This window comes from Lissotriton helveticus, chromosome 1_1, assembly GCF_964261635.1.
Source record: "Lissotriton helveticus chromosome 1_1, aLisHel1.1, whole genome shotgun sequence".
Taxonomy (NCBI): Eukaryota; Metazoa; Chordata; class Amphibia; order Caudata; family Salamandridae; genus Lissotriton; species Lissotriton helveticus.
The window spans coordinates 1085362813-1085390782 of NC_136057.1; the positions used below are offsets into that span (position 1 = coordinate 1085362813).

Genomic DNA, 27970 nt, shown 5'->3' on the forward strand with positions numbered 1-27970 from the left:
GGAGTGACTTATACGTATTAAAAAGGAAGGTCAGATCAAACAAGAGAGTTATCTTCCCAGGTCGACATGTGGCAGGCCTGAGACATGTTTAAAAAACTACTTAAGTGGATGGCACACTCAGTGCGGCAGACCCACTAGTAAAATATAATTTACAGGCCCTGGCCACATGTACCGCACTTTACTGGGACTTATAGGTAAATTAAATATGCAAATTGTGGATAAGCCAATATTAATCATGTTTTAAGCAGAGAGCACATGCACTTTAGCACTGGTTAGCAGTGGTAAAGTGCCCATAGTCCTAAAACCAGCAAAAACAAAGTCGGCAAAACAGGAGGTCTGAAGGCAAAAAGTTAGGGGAACCACACCAAGGATGCCAAGTCAAACAGTGGTTTACATGTTGTAGAAGTAATGACCTGGCGATGGTCATTAATCTTTTGGGCCAGTATCAGCATTGCTGTCATCTTTTACACTTTAGTGAATACTCTGCTTGCAATAAGCATTGGCAAAGCCAAACACACTTGGCAATGGCAGCCAGCTTTTTTTCCTAATCACGGTTAAAATCCCCAGTTAAAGTAAAGTAAAGGATTGGGATAGTTTGGCAACACCAATGAAAGGTCAGAAAACAAATGTAGGGCAATCACCGTTGGGACAGTGTTAGACCTAGGGAACCTAGTCTACATAGGGTAGCCTGGCACAGTGGACAAAGCTAAACTCCGAGGCTTTTGTGTAGTGCTTACAATCCCACTCACCATAACTCAGCGACTTACCATTAAAAATAAAGGACGCCACACCAGTTTAGAAAAATACCAGTACCTTTTATAAAAGTTCTCTTTGTTCCTTTTCAGTCAAATTAGTGTATACATTTAGTTCAAAAAAAGGTTTCCACATTCAATTAGCAATATTCATCAACTTTCTCAATTCAGTGAAGATTAATTCTGGTTACATTTCATTTGAGATTAACCACCATCAATATCAACAGTATTGCTTGTCAACTTAAATAGTGCAGAATGGGTAGGTCACTGTACAAGATTAATGCACCACATTATATAACCTGACATGTATGTTACCCATCCAAACTCAGGGTCTAAATTAGCTCGAGCTCACGGCTCCACAGAGTTCTACCCCCAGCAGCGTTCCTGGCAATGGTCACAGCCAGCTATACGGCCAAAAGACGACAGGCAAATTAATTACACTTTCTTATTGCTACTTTTATGCTCTACTTCTATTGGGGACGTTCTGGCTCTTAAAGGTTATTTACTGCCCTGAGGAGTTAATAGTACAATGATCTCTGGCTGTTACTTTCACCCTGTAGTCCGGTTCTTAGCACTCGTGCCCAGGGTTCGTTTACTCGGGGCACCGTTTCCCTTCTCATACCCTCAATACCTCAGTGGTTTCTCAAGTGGGTTAAATCAGGACTCTAAAGGTTAATGTCCCGAAGCCGGGATGTCTATTTGCAGTTAGTTATTCTTTAGTCCGGCGAGTCAGTGTTCACAGTTCACTCGCTGTGCCGCCTCCCGCTTCCCCACAGATTTCCCAGCTTACTTCGAACTGAAGGGACAACTCGGCTGGAGTTGCCTACGCGCTCCGGTTACCCGTTCAAGCGCCGACTATGAGAGGACTCAGCTGGAGTTCGCATCGATTGGTTCTGTCAGTTCGTGTTGCTCCTCCGGCGGGACCGTAGCGGCGCTTGTTCCTCCTTCCGCGATCCCTCCGACACAGGCTCCGCCTCTTCCGACCAGCCTCCTTCGCTTCGGGCGCACCTCCTCCGACGCCGCAGGGGTCTTCCTGGTTCCGGACGCCGCCTCTCTCGCAGCGTCACCGCGGATCTCCTCCTCCTGTCAGCCGGCCTCTGCTGAGCCCCGCCTCCACCACAGCGGTCGGGTTCGGACCCAGGGCTGACAGCTGATGTCTCGCACACAACGTCACTCCCGCAGAGGGGATACTCACTCCCACAGCAAAGCGGTGAGAGGTTCCAGTTCTCTTAAGTTGGCAACCACCTTTTGAAGCGTAACTCTCACTTTCTGGCAGTCTCTAGGGCAGTTTCACGCTCCAGCACCTTGGTGAGGTAGAGTTATTGGACCTGCTTAAAAGTTAGTTATGGGTCCTTCAGGTCAGGGTTCAGTCAAACCAAGAGGGTCAGCATCAATATAGGGCGATAGCTGGCCCACAGGACGATCTTTCCCTATTGAAGCGCTGTCCTCCTCATTTAGTTGCCTCCCTCCTGTCCTTGACCACTACACTCTCCTCTGGTCAGTGTGTACTACAAAATGGCCGCCCTGGACTTGGCCTTTTATAGGCTAGCCCCTGACTACTAGAACATGCCAGAGGGTTCCAGAACTTTACTCACTTGGTCCAATGGGTCAGCCTCCCTAAGTAAACCGTTATGGCAGTTGCTGGCCACCATTTTAGGTCCTTTGGTTTCCCTCAATTTCCAGGAGGTAGGCTAGGCCTCAAAAAGAGAAAATGGAGGAATAGCGTCAAGGAACACCTAGCCCCCAGACAACACTAGCAAAATCCAGGTGGACATTACAGAAAAAAACCTGATAACACTAGGGGCTAAGGGAGACAAAATAAATAATAATGGTAAGGGAACTCACAGGGGCAGACAGGTCTAACAGACAGTATAATGGAAGAAGAATAAAAGCTGATAACCTGAAAAGTGCCTGATGTCTACCAGCACCCAGCACTTTTTTTTTGTTTAAAATTTCTTTTATTGATTTCAAAGACAGAGACAATAACGAACATACGGTTTGCTCTATGGTCTTCGGGATGCAACCCGGAAAATGCAGTATCATGGTTGGCTAAAGGGAGAACAAAAATAACCAAGAAAAGAACAGCAACAGAGCCGCCCCACCCCCTCCCTCCAGATGTAAGTTGTGTTTCAGGAGATGGTGGCTATAAGGTCAAACTAGGGAAGGCCCTTAGAGAGAAATGTGCTAGGCAGCATAAGTGTTTACGGTCTGTGTCCTGGGGGGATCCGCAAGACGCAGGAGACACATGTATTTGGGACAAGTAAGCTCCGTGAAGTCGGACGTTAGTAGCGTGAGGAAAGGTTCCCATAAGGCATGAAAGGAGACCCCAGGGTGGGACAAAGAAAGTGAAATCTTCTCCATTCCTAAGGAGCCCCATAACCTGTGAAGCCATCCCAGCCGGGTTGGAACTGTTGTAGTGCCCCAGTGAGCGAGAATATCCTGGACCGACGCCCCCAGTGCAAGTGCCATCTGTTTACCCCTACGGGATTTGAGGGGGAAGGTAATAGTGTTAGAAAGGCCCACGAGGACATACACTGGGAATCGAGGAATCTGTGTGTCAAAGTGGGAGTCCACGTCGTCAAGGATTTGCTGCCAATACGCCCCCAGGGAGGTGCAATCCCACAGCAAGTGAGTGAGAGTGCCTAGCTAGCCACAGGCTTGCCAACTTTGTGGGCTACGTGAGGAGTTACCTCTATGAAGACATGCTGGAGTAAGGTACCAATAGATGGCCATTTTAGTAGCAGTCTCGATGGAAGACATGTTACGGGCGGTGCGGCGAGCTCTAAAGTAGATGTCATTCCACTATTTCTGCGTCAGGGCCCCGCCTAGTTCACCCTCCCAGCGCAATTGACCCGGAGTCTTCCCGGGGTCTGAGGTGTCTAGCAAACTTGTATAAGTCTTAAGTCAGATGTGCATCGGTGTGGCGTGTAAAGTAGCCATTTCTCGAATGAAGTAAGGCGTCTCTCCGCGCCTTCCCGTACATCTCCATGTAACACCCAATGACGGACCTGCAAGTAGCAGTAACGCTCAGTTTCTAGAATAGCCTGCTCCATGCGGAGGTCAGTAAAAGAGCGAGGACCAGAGACATCGAAAAGGTGCCCGATGGAGCGAGATAATTTTTTGGTCCAGTGTCGGAAAGTCTCAGAGTCCAGGGCCGGTGTGAAATCGGGGTTATGGACAAGTGGTGTGATCGGGGACGGGAAGGTCGTAAGCCCGCGAGGGGCAGCGACCTTATCCCATTCAAACAGAGTAGGTCTAGTCACCTCAGAGAGGTATAGATTACGAGGCCTTCCCGCGCTTGAAAGGAAGGGAACATCCCACAGGGGCTGACCAGCCAACGACCGATTCATAAATAACCAGTGTTTCTCGGACTCGGGCGAGACCACTCCACTAGAGCCCTTATCTGAGCCGCCCGCCAATAAGCAAGGAGATCAGGGATCCAGAGGCCCCCTCAACAGGCTCTATGTAAATAAGCTTCTGGCGTAGCCGAGCTCTTGGATCTCGCCAGATGAAATGTTCTATGTCTCTTTGCAGCGAGCGTATGATTCCAGGCGGAGGAACAAGTGGCAATGTGTGGAATAGATAAAGAAGCTGGGGTAAGGTCACCATTTTCACAGTGGCTATAAGGCCCAGCCAGCAGAGCGAGTGCGGTCTCCACTTACTTAGGGAAGCTCGGACTGGACGGGAGATTGCTGCATAATTTGTCACTCTAGGAGCCTGTATAGTGGTGGAAACGTGCAGTCTCAGGTAGGGAATAGAGTTGAAGACCCATTGGCCTGGATATGAACGCTGTAGAAGCCCCAACGTCTCCGGCTGCAAGGAGAGATCTAAAGCCTGAGATTTATGGACATTGATTTTAAACACCGAGGCTAAGGCAAACCTGTCAAGCTCAGCCAAGAAGGCAGGAAGGGATTCCCGGGGGTGTTCCAACATGGCTACTACATCGTCCGCGTATAAGCAGAGTTTATGCTCTGACCCCCCCAAAGCGCGCCCCCTTGATAGCTGTATCATCCTGCACCCTCTGGGCCACAGGTTCATACAGGGCAAACAGAAGCTGCGACAAGGGACAACCCTGTCTCATTCCCCTGCATACGGAAAAAGCCGATGAAGTCATCCCATTCACCCGTACAGTGGCCATAGGGCTAGCATGGCTACTGAATACCCAATCGATGAAGTAGTTCGGGAAGCCGAAATGGGCCAGAGTAGCCTTGAGATGCGGCCAATGAACTCTCTCAAACGCCTTTTCGGCGTCGACAGAAAAAAATCTTGCATTCTGCTGGGAAGCGCACAGACCTATCCACCAAATGCAAGAGCCGCTTGGTATTGTCGGAGCACTGACCCCCGGGAACAAACCCAGATTGGTATGGGGCTATTAGCCCGGGTAGATGACGGGAAAGCCTGCAAGCCAGTATCCCAGTAAAGATCTTTAGGTCCACATTCAGAAGGGATATGAGGCAATAAGAACTACACAGGTGTTTATCCTTGCCCGGCTTGGGGATTACCAAGATCCATGCCTCCAACAAGGAAGGCAGGAGAAGGGCGGCCTGGTCAGTTTCGATCAAATTGTAAATATGCACTAATAGCGGGGCCAACAACACGCAAAACTTTTTATAGAAAACAGAAGAGAATCCGTCCGGCCTGGCGATTTTTGAAGTTTAAAGCGCGAAATAGCAGAGATGACTTCCTCCAGGCGGATAGGGGCCGCGAGCTCCCCCGCCTGACTAGGCAGAAGTTTGGAGTTGGCAACCTCTTGTAGATAGCAGACCGGCTCCCACGACAGCAAAGTCTGGGCCATATATGGAGTCTCATAAAAGTGGTGAAACTCATCCACAATGTCCTGATCAGTAGTGCAGTCCATCCCCTGGTTACCCTGGATCAGTGTGACTCGGGAGGCTGGTCGCTGTGCACGTAACCGATTGGCAAGAAGCCTCCGCACCTATCACCCCCCCACATAGATGGCGTGCTTCAGGCGGAGGGCTGAGTATTCAGCCCGGTTAACATCCAGTCCCGCTAACTGCGCTCTAGCAGTCTTAAGCGGTTTTCAAACTCTAGGCACCCCAGTCCTCTGGTGGATGCATTCTAATTCAGTTACCTCCCTGGTAAAACACTCAGTTTTCTCTCTCCTGTCTTTATTGTCTGCTGCCGCTATACCCAGGAATTCCCCTCTAATCACCGCTTTCAGTGCCTACCAAAGGGTCATTGGTGAGCTGGAAGGGGAATCGTTGAGATGTAAGTAGTTAGTTATGCATTGCTGAATTTGCTGCACCACAGAGGGGCGTTGCAGCATGGTCTCGCGCAGGCGCCAAAACTACCGGGGGGCCTGCTTTGATATAGGGATAGAGAAATCTGCACCGCTGAATGATCTGATAGGGGCAGGGAAGGATTTCCACATCTTGTACCTGTTGGGTCAAAGTGTCAGAGGTATGCATGTAATCAATTCTGGCATGTGAGGATGGGAGTAGAAAGTGTATTCCCTAACCCTGGGTGGTGCAGCCACCAAATGTCTGTGAGCTCAGCCTCTACCAAGAATTGGCTCCCGTTGTCAGAAAGAGCCCCGGTCTGCCCCCACCGCTGTCCCGACTTGTCCATCGAGCCATCAAACGCTAAGTTGAGATCCCCCTAGAAGCACAGTTCCGTCAGGAAGGTTTGTGAGCTCATGTACCACACTTCGGTTAAATCCCTCCTGACTACTGGTAGGACCATATGCAGTCGCTGCCGTGAGAGTGCGTGTGCCCAGGGTGAAAGAATGCGCCAGACACCTGCCTCTGGCCTCAGCAACCAAGCAGACCTGGGAACCTAGCCGAGACCAGAATCGCCACCCCTGCAGTTTTAGAAGAATGGGAAGAACACAATTGGAAGGGAAAGGCCCTGGATCTCAGCCTATGTGTATCAGTCGAGAAAAGGTGTGTTTCTTGGAGCAGGCAGATGTGAGCTTCGGAGCGTTCATGGAAAGTCGAGACTGCCCACCATTTGGTGGGGTTATTTAGCCCCTTTACGTTAAGGGACAGGATCCTGATATCAGACGGCATATGAGGAAATCCTTGAGTATGCTACTGTCAGTTGCCCCTGTGCCTGGCAGGCGAGCACAAGAGATCAATTGCAAAAACCATCAACCCATCATAGCAAGGAGGAGAAGGAATGTAAACCAAAACCCATAACGAAGAACTTACAACTGGAAACATGGTTCGTAAAGTCCACAAATGTCCTGGGCGAGTAGCCCTGTGGAGAGACATAGGATAAGAACAGGAGCTCCCCACTGCCACAACCCCGCACAGCCCCCAGCCAAATAATTCAAGATGGATAACTAAGTATCATAATAAGCGGTGCCAAAGGCAGTACAGTTCAGACTACAGCGTGTAAGTCGTCTGGCATAGTTTGCAGCACAGCCGTGTATTAAGAGCCGGCAGTCTCAGGGCTGGGCGACAATGAAATCTGGATGAAACGCAGGTACATGATGAGGAACTCCCCCACTGTCAATGTGTGTCAATCTGTGGCGCTCAAATCTTCGGACAGGGATTGTAAAACAGCGGAGCGTTCCTTAGCTATGGGGTCCGGGAGCAGCCCCCGGGGGCTGCTTGGGGTCCACTCTGTGGTCCATCTGGGAAGCCCACTCCGGGGCAGCGCGGTAGCCCTCCGGGAGATGAAGAAGCGTCCGTGAAAGAATGGGCCTGCAGAGCCTGCCTTCCCATTTAAAGATAAGTCTAAACGGGTGGCCCCAAGAGTAAGAAATGTCTTTTGAGCGTAAAAACGCTATTACGGGACGGAATTCCTGCCGTTTCTGCAGAGTAGATGAGGCTAGGTCTTGAAAGAGAAAGGGTCTGCAAGAGCGGAATTCAATTGGATGTTTGGCCCGCGCCTCCCGCATGATGCGCTCTTCAAGCATGAAGTCATGTACACAAGTGAGGATATCGGAAGTGGGGGTGGCTGCCGGTCTTCTAAGCCCCATGCGATGTGTCTGATCCAGCGGATCTCTGGATCTGGAGGGCCGCCTAGAACATGGCGGAACAAGTCCACGACGAAGGCCTCAATGTCCTGCTCCTCCATTCCCCGAGGCACTGCTCGGATCCTGATATTGTTGCGGCGGTAGCGTTTCTCCAAATCCTCTGTATGAGCCTGAAGATCCAGGTGCTGGTCTCCGAGTCTCAGGGCCTCCTGTTGAAGCTGGGACACTTCTTCATCTCAGGCGGTCGTTTGGTTCTCCAGCTCATCAACCCTCTCCCCTATCGAGTCTATATCTCTTCGTGAGATCCGTGAAGAGAGATTCAAGCATACCGCGGGTGACCGGCCCCTCCAGATCGTCCGAGCCTCATCGCGCCTCCGCGTCTCCCTGCGCTGGCATAGTTTCAACCCCCCCCCTTTCCTCCCCCAGCTCCGGACTGGAGCAGAAGATCCTTGACAGAGCGATCATCTGTAGATTTGTTGGTAGACATTTTGAGGCGGCTGCCTCTCCGCAACATCCAGTAAAGGTGGTGGGGCGTCTAGTGTGGGTGCTTGCGCAGGGAACCGCTAAATCCTTCCTCTGGGTAGATCTCCTGGCCACCCAGCGCGCTTCCCAGAGCCAGCGATCGACGATCAGGTGGTCTACCAGCATCAGGAAGGTGCCCAGTTTGCAGCCCTGGCGGTGTGCACGGTCACAGTCCCGCAGGGCGCCGCCTCCAGTGTCTCCCGCGTATGTGCCTCAGCAGGAGCTCCCACAAACCTCAGGTTCCCCTTAATGGGGCTGCAGGTGGAGGTGTGCTGGGGTAAGTATGCAGCATTTCTCCCAGAAAGACAGTGCAGGGGTCTCTCGTGTCTTTGTCCCTCTCAACAAGGCCGCTCTCTCACCTGGCTCACAATGTGTCACTACCGGTGCTGGCGATGGAGCCTCTAACAACAGCTGGGGAGTCGAGAGCAGGATCGGCAGTGTGCAGTCCCCACTCGAGGTCCAGGCGTGTCTCGCAGCAGTGCTCAGGGCACAGCTTTGTCAGTGCTCCCCGGGGCCACTCGCTGCTGCCAAGCGGCTCACCTGCGTGAATAGACGTCGCTACTCCGCTGCTGAGGGCAGGATCACGTCACCTCGCCGCCACCGCAGTCAAGGCCGCACCGTCCGCTCCCAGGTATTTGCCAGTAACGGGGGGTTCAGTCCACTCTACCCCCCCGCCTCAAATGTTAGTGATCGGGGGAGAGGGCTCCGACAAACGTCCCACGAGGCACGGGTGCACTGACTCTCCACACGGCGTGGCCACGAGGCAGGCCGCAAACTGCAGCCTGCCTGGGGCAGAGCTCGGGGGCTGAGCGCCGGGAGTGCACCGTCTGCGAAAGAACAGCAAATAACAGGTTCCAGGACTAAACGGGGACTGTGCTTGCGTGTGGGAATCGGCTATACATCGCTATGCAGGCAGGGCCCGGCACAGGGGTCGGAGCGATGAGTAGGCACATCCTACACAGTCACCATCTTGGCCACGCCCCCGAGCACTTTTTTTAAATCTGGTAGTTATAAGAGTCAGTCTTTTAAAACAAAGTAATTGTTGGAAAACGAGGCAGCATCTGTGAGGCCTGCACAAATAACATGACATTTGTCCTTCACTGGGAACCAAACACCCAATTGTAGCGCCTGACTCTCAGAGGGTAGCGTTGCAGAGCAGTCTGAGGCTTACACAAGGGAGGTGGTGTGGGCTAGTAATCGCTATCTGCAAGTGCCCAGAAATAACACTCAATAATTGATTGTCCAGTCTGTAGTTTGCTTTATAAAAGTAAGAGTACTAAACACACACACTACTCAATACTATGCACCAATTTACAAATATACAAAAGCTATTGGAATTACTTTGTGTCATTGCTTAACATCTCCACCCCTCCCGAAAGGGGGGTGGGGTCTAGTACGACCACTCCCATGTATGCACATCATCTTGCCCACAATGCAGTTAGTGGATCATAACCTGGAGCAAGGGCCCTGCGCATGGGCACCATCCCAGTGGCGACTCACCCCAGTACTTCAACCAGCATTTAAAATAAGTTACCCTGCCTTGGTGACACACAACCCTGACCGAGCATTTCCTACTGACCATAAGGTATGCACCTCTATATCTTAAGGGCTAACAGTCTGGGTTCTTCGCAGCAGCAAGAATACATGTTTAAGCATCACTTTAGAATGATCGTAGTCATAACATTTGGATATCATTAAAAGTGCATTGCAATTACAGCCCCTTAAGGCATCACAGATGATCACAGGATTAGGTAAATGCATACGGTCAGACACCCTAGCAGGAGTGTCTAGCCACTTAAATCCACTTTGCTTATGACATCACCTTACACCAGTACTTCACATTACACATGTAACCTTCAGTCCCTCTAAATGAGATAACATTAGTAAAAGCATCCAGTGCAATTACACCTCTTTACCTCCAAGGGATGCCCTTCTCCTGACATTCCCAACTCAGCCCTTCGCTCCACAATCACTCCATGATGCACTTCTCAATCCTCCTCCAGCTGTAGAACAAAAGTTCCAGCCCAAGAGGAGTTGACATGTTGGCTGAGCCCTTGAGGGGTTATTCTTTTTAAGTTCCCATGTGACTTAGAGAGGGACTTCCAGTTTCGTGCTGGGGGAGACTGCGCTTCTCAAGCAGCTCCCCCTGCACCGTAGCACAAATTTGGCGGCGACCCCTTTCTTCTGGGGCCACCACAAGTACCAACATGATGTTTTCCCCATGTCCTGCAAGCAATTATGGGGCGATTCAGGCTCCTTCCCTGTGCATATTATAGTAGCGGCTCCCCCGCTGCTTCGGAGGGAGCCGCGATCGTGCTGTGGCTTCGCCGCATCTCTCGCTCTCGATGGGGGGCCCGGTCCCACCTGGACCCCCAGGTGACTGGCTGCGGCTCGTTGGGTGGCCCGGTCCCACCCAGACCCCCAGGGGTTTTTTCGCAACTCTGGGAGCCCATCCCCGGCTGCTCCTGCGAGGGAGTGCGTTCCTCTTTACTTCAGGGAGGTCCGGTCCCACCCGGACCTCCCGCGACGCCAGAACACAGACGAGCAGCCCGGGGAGCCCACCCCTGGCAACTCCGGCCGGCTCCTTGTGAGGTCGCGGGAGTCAGTACATTATTTCTGGTTCACTGGCTCCCTGCACCTCTCTTCTCCCTGCGCAGAGGCCTCTTCTTCTGCACACCAGTCCTGGGCTCTTCTTCTGGCGCTGTTAGGGCCCTGGGGGGGCAGTCAAGGGTGTCCTCCTTCCAACTGCCCATTGCCAGGCTCCAGCACCTTCTCCCTCAGCAGACCACACCCCAGAGAGAGCTTCTCTTCCTGTGCAAGTACTTTTTAAAAGTTGAGTAGGGCGCTGGCAGGAAGTCTCTGTGTGTCCTATCAAATAGCGACATCACTTCCCTGCGCCTGCTCCCTCCTTCTTGTCCAGTGTCTCTGGCCTCATGGCCTCTGAAACCCAACTCCTTCCCCCCTCACTGCCTTTACTGTGGTTCAGCTTGGTGCCTGGTACTCAGCGACAGCAGTTGATGGATTGGCTTGTAGCTCCTCCTATCTTTTTTCCTTGGAGGGAAGATCTTCGCTCTGGGAAGAAAGGTCATTAATCTAACCTGCCAGGGCCAGACCCCAGCCAGGGACTCAGAGAAATATGACATTTCTGGACGACCCAAAAGCAGTACAAATATGACTTTGGACTCTGCAGAATACTGCTTTTCACCTCCACCACAAGGGATATTAGTGAGTGACTGGAATCTGTAGGCCTTGTGGAAGTCATTCTAGCCACGGACCCCACATCCCCATAGGGGAATAATAAAGTGAAAACACACTGACTTTCCCTGGCATGTTTCTTTCCAGTATATAAAGCCTATTCCATGTCACCACCCAATTCTGCAGAAGTCCTGCTGCACCATTCACTCTGTAGCGGCTTCTGGACTGCGCACGCTAGGAATCTCCCCTGCCCAGCCCCTACACGTGTGCACACGCATGTACACGCATGTACACGTGTCTGCATGTAACCAGCCCGGTGCCCCATACTCCAGCTGCTGCGCAGCGGCCTAGTCAAGCCAGGGGGACACCAGTAAAATCTCCATGCAGTCTCCTTCATTATGAGTTCACTGTGGGTGAGTCCCAGATTATGAGGCTCCTCCACAGTAAAAGCTCAACAATTAGGTGCTCAAAAAGCGAAAAATCCGAGCGGCCCCTAGTGTCAGAACCGCCTTCTAACAGTAATCCATCTAATACGGGTGAGTCCCAGATTATGAGGCTCCTCCACAGTAAAAGCTCAACAATTAGGTGCTCAAAAAGCGAAAAATCCGAGCGGCCCCTAGTGTCAGAACCGCCTTCTAACAGTAATCCATCTAATACCTGCAGAGAATGAGGAAGTTACAGAGTCATGCATAGTCAGTGTATTCATGTTACTTTTGTGGTTTTGGATGTAGTAAGAGGTCTCTTGTATGGAAAAAATATCTGGATTCAGAGGCCAGGCCACTGATTATATGGTCTCTTTTCACTCACTTTTATTCTTCACATTCCAAATAAGAATCTTAACCAATTTTGGATAAGTGATTTTCAATATACTCAGATTGGATACAGTTAATACTTTCCTGTTTTTTTGTTGAATTTTCTTCTCCACCCTCCACCCCACTTACTTCCCCTCCATTTCTTTTCTCATTATCACATCCACGCTCATCCTCGCCTTGTTCCTCTTTCCACTCTGGAAGAGAGTCGGAGGCTGATCCCTTTTAGTCATAAATAGTACATCCAAGCAATGTGTGTGGGAGAATTCCCATTTGCCCTTATATTAAGAGTAGAGCTTTACCCAAGGTTAATAGTTGTTCCAATATAAATATTCAATTTAATCTTCTTCTTTATTGAATTAACCCTGTTGAATTAGCATCACTCATGTAAGAAATGTGTTTAGCTTATGCAAGAACTGTGATGGTTTGGATGAATTTTTGCCAGTTTATTTTTGAGAGGCCCAAGCAACTAAGGTAGCTGGAAAGGAGAGATCCCAATTTTTATTTTATTTTTTAATTACGGCCCTCTTTTCTCATTGTCATTAGACTGTTTTTCAAGCCAGGTCTAGGATGAGTACCCTTCTTTAGTTGTATACTTCAGGGATCTCTCGCAATGGCAGGTGTTATTTTCTTAACATGAAGTCCTGAAAACAAAACATCGATAATACAAGTTTTGTTTCCTGGATTTAGAATGCCTTATGAAACTATGTGCTCTTGCTACACAGAGATCCTGATTTAGATGAAACAGGGAGTTTGGCTCTTTGTCCAAAATATATTGCTGAAGATTGAATACCCATAGAATTAAATTAGTTTGGACCCCTTTAATGTAGTTCCACAATGTGAAGATTAGAACAAGATAGACTTGAGAGGTATTCACATTTCCGGGTTATAGGCTTTTCTTTTTGAAAGGTGTTAGTTTGGCGTTCTTACTCCAGTTGCTCTAATCTAGTTTCAGTTTCTTTATTTACGTGTATGTAGGATATTAACTGTTACTTTACTAAACGCACTTTCTGAGCCAGAGTTTCAAACATTGTCGTTTGTTCGACTTGATTTTAAATTGTGCGAAGCTCCTTCAAAATTGTTCTAAAAACAACAACTTCATCAAAATAGAAGTAGATCATTGGGCTGTGTAGTCTCTGTGCATGAGGTGCCAAGAGTGGCTTCAACATTATTGGAAAATGTAAGAGTTTGAAATATATCATGTTATATTAGCTTTATGATGTCTGGTTGAATCAAATGTTTGAAAGCGGTTATGGTTGAGTCCCATTAATGGTAAGGCGGCGGCAGAAGATAGATAGATAGATTCAGTCATTCTGTAGCTGAAAAGTCGGTCTATTCTACCGAAGAAAACTTTAATATCTGTACACCAACAAAAGCACAAAACATTTAGCCAGAGCTTAAAAAAACACATCAACACTATTGATCAGGGGGCTTCGAGCTTCCTCATCCCTCTTAGGATTTGCATGGCGTCTGGGTGCCAGGCTTATAGAGGCTATCCTTAAGGTTTATAAGGCCAAGTGCTTGGCTATTGCGGCCTATGGATCCTCTATATGGGGCTATAAAGATCAGGCCGGCATACAGATAGCTGAAAACAAATTTTTAAGGAGTCTTTTGTCCATCCCTCCATCAACTCCGTCGTACGCCATACATCAGGAGCTAGGGCTAGGTTACCGATATTTTGAGAACAGCTCCGTTGCATTGCTGGCTCAAAACCTGGTTGAATCCCAAATTAACCTTGAACCACCTGATTTTACGAGACTGTACTGCGCTGGATAAGTCTGTAAAAATCAAATGGATGGCGTACGTTAAAAGTATGATTTCTAAATTAGGACAACCAGAGCTCTACGAGGAACCTGATAAGATTCAGAAGGAGGACGTATTGTGGGTAAAACTGAATTTTAAGAACCTCTTGTCTGTGGGGCGAGAAGAACAGGAGTTAAGCAAACCCTTAGTTAGGGACCATTATTTGTTAAAAACATCTATTACCATTGAACCTTATCTGTTAATTGTTAACAAGTTGTACCACCGATTGCTCCTAACTAGGTTGCGTTTTAATTTGATTTATTTAACATTTGGGGAGTTTCAAGGATGGTGTAATCCTGAAGATGCTGAACCTTGCCTATGTGATCATTTATCGCCCCAGGACACGTTACATTTTATTATGTTTTGTGACTTTTTTTCCCATATTCGCATGAGATTTTTGTTACCCATCCTGAGAGGAAGGGGTTTCACCCAGGTTAGACCAGCGCTAGTTTTTCTTCAATCTTTGTGTAACCCTGGTGATATTTTTATTATTGCATCCTTTCTGGTAGCAGCAGTGAGGATTAAGAATAAGAGAACTTGGAGGACGTTACCTTCTTAAGTTGCCGCTTGTCGTCCTCTGCTAGTCTCAGGCCAAGGGGTCGGAATGGGTGATAGGGTTTTATAATGATTTGAAATATTGCCTATGTATTTTAACTGTTAAAATATTTGTAATATTGTTTTCTGTGTTCCGTTTTTGTACTTTTATGATGTTAAGTAATTGAATAAAGTGGATTGACTGACTGAGTGGCGGATGCCACTACCAAGAAGAAGTCTTGTTGTCTTGCAGTCTTGCCCAGCCACATACAGGCGAGTCAGTGACTAAAGCTGCAGGGAACTCCAGAGAGCTCAGGCAGAGCTCAGCTTGTAGGTTGGTGGTTCAGGCACCCTTTTGACTAGGTCCCGAAAGAGGCTGCCAGCCTTTTGGCATTGCTGATGCGGTTTTGTCAAGTGTTTTGTAAAACTTTGTTAGGGGAGCTGCAAGGCACTTGTCAATATGGGGAAAAAAATCCATTGGCTAAACACATTTATTGCTCTCCAAAAAGTATGCATTGCCTTAACCATGAATAGCACTGAAGGAAACAACTTAGTGTGAGGATGTACTCCTTCTGAAAGAACAGAATCCTGTCACACATAGCAAGTTAATCCTTTGGCTTTTAAGTAGGCTAGTCTACTGCCCAGTGCTGTATGCTGCAGCGGGTGGAAGCATAATGTGAATGACAAAACAGAAAAGAATGAAGAGGCTGGGTGCAAGCACACACACGTGTGGAACCTTGTGAAGATCAGTGTTCCTTTTGTTGTTTACATCCTGGGGCACGGAGTTAAGCAGCCTGGCTACTGTGTTTCACGCAACAGTGATGGGCCTTATGATATGGCACAGTAGTTAAAACTGGAATTTCTTTTTTTATATATATAGAATTTTCAATGGCTTTATCAGATGTGCAGTGCTTTTACCGCTGCAAATATATTTCCTTCCTGTGAATGCAGTATTCCCTATCAAGCATGCAGGTTTTCATAGGCTTTTGAAACAGGTTGCTTTTTATCTTAAAAAAATGTAAACTGGTCTCTATGTTTTTTTTACTGTTTTAGGTGATGGGAATTCTCCTAAAATGTTCATTTTAAATCGAGGGTATGTTTGTTTTGTTCATTAGGGCCAGTTTGGGTTACCAATCCAGCCAGGGTCAATGGCCCAGCACAAAGTTGCTGCCCCGAATATGTAGAGATCTTTTTTTAGAGTGTACAGTGGTATTGTTTCTTTTCTCCTAATTACTAGGTATCTGGTATCTCTCTGCCAAAAACTCTAACATGTTCCAATGATACTGTAAGAAACTGTATTATTTGAGGTCAGTGGTTACCCACCTACAGGAATAATCTCAACCCCCCAAAGTCATTAAATTAATCTAAATTTAACCTCTGGTAGCTATGTGACAGAGCAGGCTTAACTTAGGGAAATAGTAGAACAACCACGACGTGGACTGTCACAGCGGCACTTCACTGTTCTGTTTCTTTTCATTCTATACAAATGTGCACAACAATTCCTGCACCTGCCGTTGTTCATTGCAACTGCAACACAGAACAAATTTTGAATTTTGGATTGGTGCACCATTAAGTTTCTTATCCACAACAAATGAGAGTAGACATGAGGACAGGTATTCCTTTTTATTCTTTCTTTATTCAATTCCGGTGCTTTACATCTATGCACAACATCCAGCCAACACGTTTCATTCAGTTAAAACTTGAACATCAGGGATTTAAAGTATTAATTCACCGGATTGTCTAGATAGTCCCAAGATGCTTCATGTAGAAAGTATGACATCTATTTATTCCCAATGGATTGCTCCTTCACGCACAAAGCAGGCAAACTTCCAAGAGACATGGCCCAATAATAGGGCCACGGGTTTGATAGCCCGTCAAGTATGCTGTAAGATTGCGGCAAGCCATCACCTCGACAACCAGGTAGAAATTTCTACCCGGTTGGCAAGGTGACGGCAGAATTTGAGGCGGACCATGATGGAGTATTAGTCAGATACACCAACCAGGCTTGCCCTGGTCAAAGATTTTATCTTCCGACATTGTTGTTGAAGCCCAAGTCCACAGGATTACACTTCTAGAGCTGCTACAACCTCAGGAGAGGCACTTAAGAGTTTCAGTGTGGCAGACAGAGAGCGAGCACGAGTAAGGTTCAGGTCCAGTTACCACTTGTCAGATGTGTACTTCCAGGGAAAGGCCTCTTGTCTCCATGAAGCCACACAGGAGGTCAGCCAAATGACTCTTGGAATCTATGAAATGGAAGGAGCGTCTGTTTCAAAAAAACAATAAATCAAATGTTGAAATCCATGCGAGTCTCTTTTCTCCTTTATTATTCAAATTCCAACAATTTGTTGGAATTTTAATTTGGACTTCCTGACCACTTTTGCTTTGGACTATTGAATAATAAAGGAGAAAAGAGACTCACATGGATTTCAACATTTGATTTATTGTTTTTGAAACAGACGCTCCTTCCATTTCCATTTCATAGTTGGTAAGTCATTGGTCTCAACGGTGCGCCATAGGAAGTTGAGCACCGTGACAGATAATACTCTATTGGACTACTACAAAAAATATCTCACCAGTGCATACGAAGTGCTTCACTCATCGTTGTTGATTGTTTTATGAGTCTTGGAGTCTATTACTTTGTCCTGGGTACAAGACGGGTCAGATCCATTCCTTCAGGGCTCCCCTAAAGTCCAGGCCAGTCTTCTTCTGATCTTCTGCAGGTCCAGAACGGGTTCTGAAGTGGGTGCCTGGAGCTGCCACATTTATTCACAGAACTAGCAACCATCTAGGGTGGTGGTGTGACTTCTGGGCATGTCCTAGCCACTTAGGTAAACGTGTTCAGATCCACTCATACCAACTTTTCCAGTAGTTCCTTTTAGCCTTAAAGAAAATGGTCCAAAATGCAATAGTCTGGGCAAATTCAAGATGGCGAAAGTCTTCGACCAGGGCGGGACTGGGAAACTGCACAGATGCTCAAATCGACCTGTGCCCTTCTACTCATGACCACTCCCACTTTCATTCATTCTCTTTTTCTCCTTCACTCCTCTCCATCCATGATCTATTTTTCTACACCTTTCCCCTTCTTCCCTACCTCTCCATTTTGAAACATCCCGTGCCTCTTGGAGCTGGGGAAAGTGACAGGGGCACCAGGAACAGCCCTGGGTTTTCAAAACCAGTGTCCAAGGGCCCCAACACCTGGGGAAAAGCCCAGAGCAATAAAAGGCCTGCTGGCCCGGTCTGAGCCCATGTTGAGTGTGGTGTGGCAGAAGAAGGCTGGTGGTGTGTGGGGGCATGCACTACAGTAATCCCATTGTCCTCCTACATCGAACACTAAAATTCAGTTTGGAGCAGGTATTATACCCTCAACAAACGCAGAGCCAGAAGTCTAGTTTCCCAAAAGCAGGTTCCTCCAGCAACCAGATACTGGATGCACAAGAATTGTCTTGGCATCCTCTTCTATCCCTTTCAAGTATACACCAAGTGTTATACATGGCTCAACGGACCTGTCAATTTAGGACAGGATAAAATATATAGAGGGCACTAAAACCCAAATGAGCCAAAGCTGAATTTAATGCAGTGCTTTCAAAAGACCAATAGCCGCCATCCTACATATTCTATGGACTTCAGACGAGTCATCTCTGCCCATTCAGGTCTGTCTATTGTTTGCTCCAGCGAAGCATTTCATAGTTTTTTTCAGACCTATTTATGGCTTAGCACAGGCTGAGCAAAGCTAGAAAGCCAATACAAATTAGCCTACAGAAACTTTAGGCAGGGCAAAAGATATCTTTCAAAAGGTTACTTTTTCTTAGTATTTATTTAAAATACACCTTCACAATTGGATATCTAATAACTATTTAAATTAATTGTTTCAAGAGTCATTTGCTGTGCTCTAGGTACACGTGGGCTATTTTATTACTGGCGGCCAGTCTAACTTATTATTTTTCTTATACTAACAACATTGGCACCATTTCAGTGGTTACTTTTTTCTCAAATGCGTGCTACACTTGGGTTGTTCTTTTTCATTGGCATTTAAGGGTCTTTCGGTACTTTATGACAATTGACGTCAAGTAGTCACTCGAGTTCTTTTGCACTACTTATTCTGACAGTGCTCCCTTGGTTCCTATACTATGAGTTTTCTTGAGTACTTCTACATTATTGTTATCATAAAATACATCTGTGGTTTCGTTTTTGTAAACAGTGCCCCCGAAGAAGGGATTGCATCCCGAAATGCATTGGGCATGATCAAGATTTATGATTGAATTTTGCAGCACAAATGACCACGTTTGTGTAAAAATTGCTTATGTTGTGCATATAAAATTGACTATACACTGTGAATTTCTTTCGTCGTAACTGTTTTTATTTCACGAAGTACAAAAGTCATGTGCTTAACTATGCGTGTTGTTCCTTTTTCAATATGTACAGTTGTGTGATTATAACATATCGATCTATTGATGTGAATACTTTTGTTTCTAAATTGAGTTCAATTGTGATACGTTAATCCCAGTTGTGCGCCTGGCATACGGATGGTTTTGCCATCTGCGTATTTTCTTCATTTACTGGGGTTGGCAACCTCTCCACCAGGCAGCACCCATCTGTTGAATACATTGTTTATGATAATTGTTAGAAGCGGCTGTCTCTAGTTGGCAGAGGTATACACTTCTGACAAATAGGGACACACCTTTTCTAGTCAGGGCAAGGGGATCACACACCTAGATAACCCCTGCTCACCCCCTTGGTAGCTTGGCAAAGCAGACAGGCTTATCTCAGAGGCAGTGCGTTAAGCATTTATGACCACATACAGTAATAAAGTGAATACACTACAAATTGACACGACACAGTAGTATTATAAAAATAAGGATGTTTATAATAAGGCTTAGCACAAGACCAAATAAAGACAAAAATATACCACAATCTTAATAAATACTCTTGGAAGGAAAAATAACAGTTCAAGTGTAGTTTCTTCTTAGCACAAAGTCTTTAGTAACAAAAGCAACTCTTCTTCTTTAAAACACAGTTCTTGGCAACAATGTAACCCACACAGGAGTCACACGACGTCGAGGCAAAGTTAATCCAAAGGTTCGGCGTCGACCGCGAGGAGCGCTACGTCGAGCCCGGAGTCGCACAGACCCCCACAACACAGTACCGTGGAAAAGTGAAGCACTCTATGATCAGCGGCGTCGAGATGTCCGGCGTCGCGTCTTCGGCGTCGATCGGGCCTCGGAGTCGGGGCGATCTGCAGCGGCGTCGACAGATGTCAGGCAGGAGCAGCGCTCACGAGGTGAAGCAGGATACGGCGTCGCCGATGATGTTGCAAGAGTGAGCAGCGCTCACGGCGTCGAGAGGGCTCGGTGTCGAGGCGTCGGTAGCGGCGTCGCTACTAGCGTCGATCGGGCCCGGCGCCGAAGGTGTGGGACACGGGAGCTGCACTCACGATGTTGAGCTGGATTCGGCGGCGTCCGTCGGCGTCGAGATTGCTGGATTCTTCAGAGATGCTGGATTTTCAGGTTCCAGCAACAAGCACTTTCAGCAAATGATGAAGTCCTTTAACCCTGTGACTTCAACAGGAGGCTGGCACTCTTCCAGCCCTTGGAGATTTCCTTGGCAAAGCTTGAGAGTACACACTCCGTTCCTCTCTCCTGGTTCCTTGGTAAAAATAAAGAAGCAACTGCAGGATTCCCCCAACAAACAGCACACTGGCAGAAGGGGTAGGCAAGTCCTTGGATCAGCAGGCTTCTTGTCCTTGTTTCAGGTTTCCTTGTCAGAAGTGATCTAAATACTCAGTTCAGGGGCCCTTCTCTTATACCCCTTTTTGGCTTTGATCCCTTTGTCCATGCAGGGGAATTTCCCCCCATCCTGGGTTTGTTGTGGGTGTTGCCAGGCCGAGGCACCTGGCCTATTCACTGTGCAGGGCAGAGTCTTCAACCGCCCAGCAGGAGTGGAGCCAGCATTGTCACTGGCAGAGGCAGGGCCATCAGTCGCCCGGTAGGAGGTGGGGCCAGGATCGTCCCTGGCAGGCACAGAGCCATCAGTCGCCTCACAGGAGGTGGAACCAGCATTGTCTCAGGCAGGGCAGGCTATCAGGAGCTACTCTTCCCCTACTCTCAATGCAAATGCCCCACTCACCCCACACTGACTCATTCAGACTTCTGGAGCCACCCAGCTCCTGTCACACGCACACCAAACCAGCAGAGACCAGTAGACAGTCAGACAAGAAAATAGCCACTTTCTAAAAGTGCTATTTTCAAACACAGAGTCTAAAAACCATCCACCCAAACGGATGCGTTATTAAACCCTGAGTTCAGGGATACCAAACTCGACATTGCACCATGCTCCCCGAGCTCGCTATGATTATAGCTTTAATAATCCTGGCAGCCCATTCTAACTCATGGAGAGCAGGTTACCTTACAATAGTGAACAAGCATTGGCATTGCCAATAGGTCTCGCTTGTGGGACCTTATAAGTATTTAGTTTTGCAGCACAATATCCTTGTTGCAACAAGGACATTGTGCTGCAAAACTAAATACTTATAAGGTCCCACAAGCGAGACCTATTGGCAATGGCAATGCTTGTTTATTTTTACAGGTAACTACAAAACAACTAAAGGCAACAACGTTAATTAAGGGGGAACAACAAAGAGTGGGGGATGACATAAATAGAAGCTAGGAAGGCATGATAGAAAAAAAATAAAATAAATGACTGTGTGCTCTGACCTCATGGTTTACCCCCTTCAGAGTAGGAGAGATTTTGGGATAGAAGTTTCTGGGTGCAGGTACAATAGACGGGGAAAAAAGGACTTCCGTTTTTTTATTGTGTGTATGTAAAGCGCTCTGATACCTACGGGTCAAGCTAGCGCTATATAAAAACGTTTAAAATAAAATTAATAAATTATCGTACAGGTGATGCTATTTAAATATTTTCATATGTATTTAGGAATGTGCTGCTTATAACCTTCCGGACACTTCAGCACTTCGGCATTGAGTGCACATAAGAGAAAATAGACGTAATGCCGATATTCAGAAAATTAACCCATTCGCTTCTGCAAGCATAATGAGCTCTGAGCGCCTTTGACGTGAGCCCAGCATTGACGCGATACCAGCAGTCTCCAGACGAAGAGCCGATATTACACAATTACCACGGACGAGCTGAAAGCCCTACACGAGGTTTTCCAGCTTGCGTGTAGAAACAATGCACAATTGACACCCATTACAGATTTTGCAGCTTCCCTGGGGCACAGAATCGTAGCTTCAGAAGTCTTTTGTTTCTGTTTTAGGACAGGGTATCAGTGCGAATGTTGTTTGATTATACGAGGACAGTGCCTGGTGAGTGTAGTGCTGGGATTCAATGGTAAACACACGCAAAACCTCCCGGACATATGTTTTATGCGAATGAAGCCTGACGGAGGCGGGAGCAAAAAAAAAAAGCCTTTGATGCAGCAGGGGGCGGAGAGCAGGGGGCGGAGCGGGAAGAGCTGCTGGCGTGGGAGGGTGATTGATGGGATACAAGCGATTCACTTAAGCAAAAGCAAATGGTGGGGGCCTGAAGGAGGAGGGGGTGCGAGGGATGAGTGAGGATGGGGTAGCATGGGAGGGAACACGGCCTGGGGGAAGCTGGCTGGGGAGGGGGAGGAGAAATCCAAGGAAGGCTGTGTGCGGGGAGAGAGGGGAGGAGAGAGGGGAGGTGCTGGAGCTGAAAGTATGGCCGATAGGAGGGAGGGAGGCTGATGCGCGTTCGTGTTTGATCACGTGGTTCACGTGAACTTGATGAAAACCACCAGCAAAAAGCTGGTGGTTTCATGAGGATTTTCGCTACTTGAATTCTCGCTCCGCTCGATGCGCCAAAACGAATATGGCTGTAATTCACTATTAGGACATGCCAACTTTGTCAGGCTTGTCCTACCTTATGCTTACAATGCACCCTGCCCATGGGCCTACCATAGGGGTGACTAACATGAAGTTAAGGGAAGGTTTTAGGGACTGGCAAGTAGGTGTACTTGCGCAGCCCGCGTGGCAGTCAGACTGCACGTAGGTCTAACAATGGCAGACCTTTAGACACATTTTACTAGGCTGCTTTTGTGGGTGGCACAACACGTGCTGCAAGCCCACTAGCAGCATTTGTATTTACAAGCCCTGGCACTCCTGGTGCACGCTACTGGGGACTGACAGTAAACCAAATAAGCCAAACATGGAATCCAATCAATACATCAATTTCACATAGGGAGCACTTGCACTGTGGCACTGATCAGCAGTGGCACAGTGCCCAAAGCAATATACCAGCAAAAACATCGTAAACAGAGGAGGCAAACAGAAAAAATGGAGGAGAGACTCATGCCAATGATGCCAGGTCTAATAATAATTGTTTCGATTTCTAAATACCGGGAGTGCACAGATCTTATAAAAAAAAAAATCACCTATTCCAGAGATACAATAATCATATTTTAATCTGTTCTGTGGTTTTGTACAGCTAGGTCTCCTAAAGTGAAAACAGCTTTTGGAGGCTAGTCACTGTAAGGACTTGTTAACATAACATTTCTATATGCCCTACTTTTAAATACCTTGCCTTCCAGGCTACATGGTCTACAAAGGGGTGGCTTATTCATATTTTAAAGGAAAGTTTTTACCTGTCAAAAAGAGGTTTATTTTGACAGATCGCAATGCATGTTTTGCCCTGTTACAGTCATGCTACAGCAGCAGGCAGGAAGCTATATTTTTACTGCAGCTATAGTGGTTGGTACAATAGGAAGTGCACACCACTAGTGGCGCTTATCTTCCTGGCAATTAGGTACATTTTGTACCATATACTGAGGACTTTTAGGCAAGTTAGACTTACCAATAAGGAGTATGCCTATTTGACCATATTTAAAGGGGGAGCTCAGGCACTTTACACTGGCTAGAAGGGGTAAAGTGCACAGAGTTCTAAAGCCCACAAAACGACAGGGGGTGGTTAAATCTTTCAAAAGAAAGCCACTTCCAACAGACACATATTAAAAAGGTACGAAAACATAGTATCCTCCACCAATCAAAGCCAGGAAACAGCTTCCCTTTAGCCAAAACTAAATTGAATGACAAAGTGGTTCATAGCACCAGACACCCCAAACTGCAGTTTATTGATATCAATCCAAATTTAAGTCAAGTAAAAACAAGAAAATAAACTACTTTATTTGAGCCAAATACATTACAACATTGTAATACGTAGCCCTTGCTACAATCTGTAGTTTACATTACCATCAAACAAGCCAAGCAGTAGGTGTTTTGCACATTAAAGCAATACACCGAGTAATCACTTCTTTAGACGTCTCAGTTCATCCAGTTGATTAAAACTTTCCTTAAGTGACCATAGCAAATATCCAGTACAAATTCCATCGCAATATAAAATTCTGAAATAAGATTTTACCTTTATGAATTTGTATGCCGCAAAAATGCCAACACCAAGGGCATAAAGAGGCATAAGTGTGAACGTCAGGCTTCTGCCATTTCCTTCTTTCTGCTTGCTCATTAGCTCATGCTCCATTGCCGCCTTCTTCTTCTGTATGCGGTCATAAGGCTGACCTTTCCCAGGCACAGCTGTCAACACAAAACGTGAGAACACACAGTAGGTTGTAAACTTTTCAGATTTTGAAAACATAAAAGTCTATAAATGATGATCTAAATATTTAGCTTTTCTTAAAAAAAACATAACATGGACTAAATAAACGGAAATCTATAAGCGACCCATTTGGCAATGATGAGAGTAGGAGGGCTCATAAGAACTTTCACTGGAAGAAATGCTCAAATTTGCTGAATTAAAGTACGTGAAACTTAGGGCATGAACTTACATTTGGAAGTATATCATACAATTATATGGACATGAGTACCAGAATCACCATGGTGGTACAATTTCCTATGTACCTTATCGTAAGATCCACTCTGTAGCATTTCCAGCTCCAAAAGGGTCTTATTGTAGATCCAGTGTGGGCGTTTTGTAGAATATAATAAAATTCTTGATGGATAGCTGTCAATAAAGGGGCTCTTTCCACTGATCATTGAAAATTCAGTCTACACACAACTCCAAGATCATACCAGTGCCAACCACTCATGTACGACTATCTATCTGCAATGAGATCATGCTACAGCATAAGTCAGCTATGACCTGTTCTTGATTAAAAAGGAATTCTGTTCCTAGATATTGCTGGTTGCTTTTGCTGCTTGAATTCTGTCGACCATTCCACCTTTACCCACGCTCTGAAGTTTCAAATGGGATGCTCTCTTAACGGGCTTCATTGGCTCACATCCTACATATCCAACCAACACCAGTTTGTTCACATGAGCGCTTCCAGATTCTAGAAGATCCCTATCCAATGCAGAGTCTACCCAGGTTCCATCTTGTCCCCCATCATCTTCAAACGTACATGAAGTCCCTAGGGATTTTACTCGCTGATAACATCAAAACTCATCAACGAACGAATGAATGAATAGCAGATTTATAGAACACACAAAATCTCCAAAATAGGTGTCCAGGAGCTTCCCAGCCATATTGACCATCATAAAAGTAGGTACTGTACAGCAGTCATTGTATAGGAGTTTTTAACTACTTTGAGACAACAGAGAAATTAGATTGAGATCACAGGGAGTTGGGCATGGCATTCCACTCCCTTAGCTGTGAAAACAGGCAGTGCCCAGCCACCCAGTCTAGTTTTTTGTATTTCAGTACTTTGACTAGATACTGAGATGTTGACTGTAGGAAACGTGAAGGGGGTGGGTGGCTGGGTGAGTGAGTGAGTGAGTGCATTACCAGAAGAACATATTACCCAGGTAGGAGCTTGATGCCAAGTTATGCAGTATTTTGTAACAGAGGCAGAGCGCTTTGAAGAGAATTCTCTGGACGAAGGTTAACCAGTGTAAATGTCTTAGATGGCTGGAAATTGATGCACACCTTCTTAATCCTAGAATGATCTGTGCTGCAGCATTGTGTACCAACCACACTTTATGCACAAGGTAGGGAGTTAGACCCACAACAAGTTGAAATATTTCAGCCATGATGTTATAAGGGCTTGGACCACAGTTTTCCTTGATGATACTGGAAGGAAATCAAGAATCTTCCGGATGACTGCTATGAGATGGAAACAAAAAGGTGGTAAGGGAATGGATACGTTTTTCAAAGCATAGATTGGAATAAAATCAGACCAGAAAGGGGGTGGTGGTGTGTCATGTACAGATTTAACAGAGTCGGACTGAGAGCTGAGCCCTGGAGGGTACCATTTTGGATTTGCTTTCTAGAGAAAGAATATTCGCTTTTTTTTTTTAAACAATTTGTATTATTTTGTACTTGATCTAGGTCAGAACACAGGAGGGTTAGCAAAATACAACAAGGGGGTACAGTTAGAGGCCCCAATTAGGAATCAGAAAAACATAGAAAATCAGGTTAATGAAGACAAACTAGTGCCCTGTAAGCTGTCCAAACACACTGCCCGGGCAAATCAATGAGTGAGTTCTTTGTGATAGCCCTGGTCCAATCGTATAAAATCCAAACCCCTACCGCCCCCCCTTCCCGCCTCACTCCCCTAGGCGTGCCACTTAAGTGCTGAATACACAAGATCAGGAGAGCTATATTCGCAATAGGGCGATTCATTGGAATGAGAGGCCGTTAAGTAGAAACCGGTATATATATGACAGGTGCCACTACACATCTTGAGGCGTCAAAACAGGGTGGGCGCCAAGCGGACCATGCACTAACGTATAGCTGCCACCGGGTCATTCACAGGTGCATCTTCCTCAACACTTTCAGGGGACTTCAGCGCTACGACTAGCATTTCCCAGGCTCTCGCCCTTTTCACTTCCCGTGCGGGTCGCAATTTGTAACCTAATCACTCCCTCGCATTCAGCCCATTACAGTTGGTCCGCTCTCCACTTAACGGCACTAGGGTCCCACTGCTCTTTCCAATGAGTGATGATGGTTCTCTTGGCTAGCAGGAAGCCCAAATCTATACATTTATTAGTGATTTTGTTCTTTGAAGTATGAAGAAACCAATGTAGGATACAGTGAGCTATGGATGGGTCTAGGTCCCTGTCGGTAAGGTCCGACAACAAAGCGGTCACCTCCTCCCAAAAACTATCAAGGACCAGGCAGTCCCACAGCATATGTTTAAAATCTGCATTGTCTGCCTTACATCTCGGGCAAGACCCAGGCTGGGCCGGAAAATATGCATGCAGTTGAGAAAGAATATTAGCTATCAGACAGTTTGAATCTGGTATTTCAAATATGAGCCATTTTCCTTGATAAAGGCCCTCACCGAAAGCTGGAGTCGGACTTTAATGGCCGGTATAGCCCACAATGGCGGGCTGTACGGCTATATTACAAAATTGTAATGTTGGGAGCTCCATTGAAGACAATGGAGTGCTCCGGGCTTCTAATGGCTAAAGCACGGAGCATCAACATTCGAATGTCTGCCTTTGTTACAGCTGTTGCTGTGAACAAAGGCCTCATTGAGCCCGAAGGGATTTCATCCCCCTTGGGCTCTGTGAGGCCTTTGTTTTAAAATTTAGAACATTCTGCCCTCTAGGGCTATACCGGCCATTGAAGTCAAGCTCCCTTGTTAAAGGTCCTCACCTTCAGCTCGACCCTTTAACACTGGAGCACGCCTTTAATAGCCGATATATACCACTACGGCAGGCTTCACTAAAGTGTGGTTCCGCCACATACAACGCATGATCTATTATTGAATGTGTCTTTGAATATTCACCACAAGTTTGGAGCTTCACCCATGTTTTTAAGCTCAAGTCTTGGCTAACATGCCATGTCTTGGGATTTACACCTCCTTCAACATGATGTGATTGTGATTATTACCACTGTATTTTTACCTGTCTTTATCCCTCAGGTGTACGCCAGAAGGTAGATTTCTTTTTTTTTTTAACACACACTTTCACTAACACCTTGGATTACAATACGAGGTCAAGATCATAGGGGGCGGAATCTCTTAGTCTACCTTTTGATTGTCCCCATTAGAGTAGATGAGGATCCCCCGGGCCTGATGAAATGCCATAGATCCTAATGGATGTCTCGAACATGAAACATGTCGACCAGTTTGAGCCGCAGCAGGTATAATATTCCTCGCCAGCCACGACTTTTACAGTCAGCTGTTTTTAACCATAGCATCGCTATCCAGCGAATACATTTGTTTTTGAAATTCCCCTAGCTATTTTTATAGGCGCACCTTTTTCACTCCCACTTTTACTCACCAAACACATGCCCTGCCCCTCCTTTTGGCTTCATGTCGGCAACCAGAGAAGACCTCCGGCAAAGAGTCCCCCTGCAGACCCGTTGGGCATTGCAGCGCCGGCCCAATGAGGAGATGCCCTATGATGAAGCATGACACCCCCTGGAATGAGTGAGGGCCCTTGCTCCTTATTGGAGCTATCCCACTCCCAGTCCACGTTCTA

General features: G+C 46.8%; 1 protein-coding gene across 1 annotated transcript in view; it reads right to left on the reverse strand.

Annotated features, from left to right (window-relative positions):
- LOC144821279 (protein RIC-3-like) overlaps nt 1–27970 on the reverse strand; it is a 233901-nt gene that overhangs the window by 166119 nt on the left and 39812 nt on the right. Inside the window, exon 2 of the mRNA XM_078678119.1 lies at nt 23949–24118. Within this exon, the coding sequence (XP_078534245.1) occupies nt 23949–24118 (170 nt within the window). The remainder of the gene's footprint in view (nt 1–23948; nt 24119–27970) is intronic.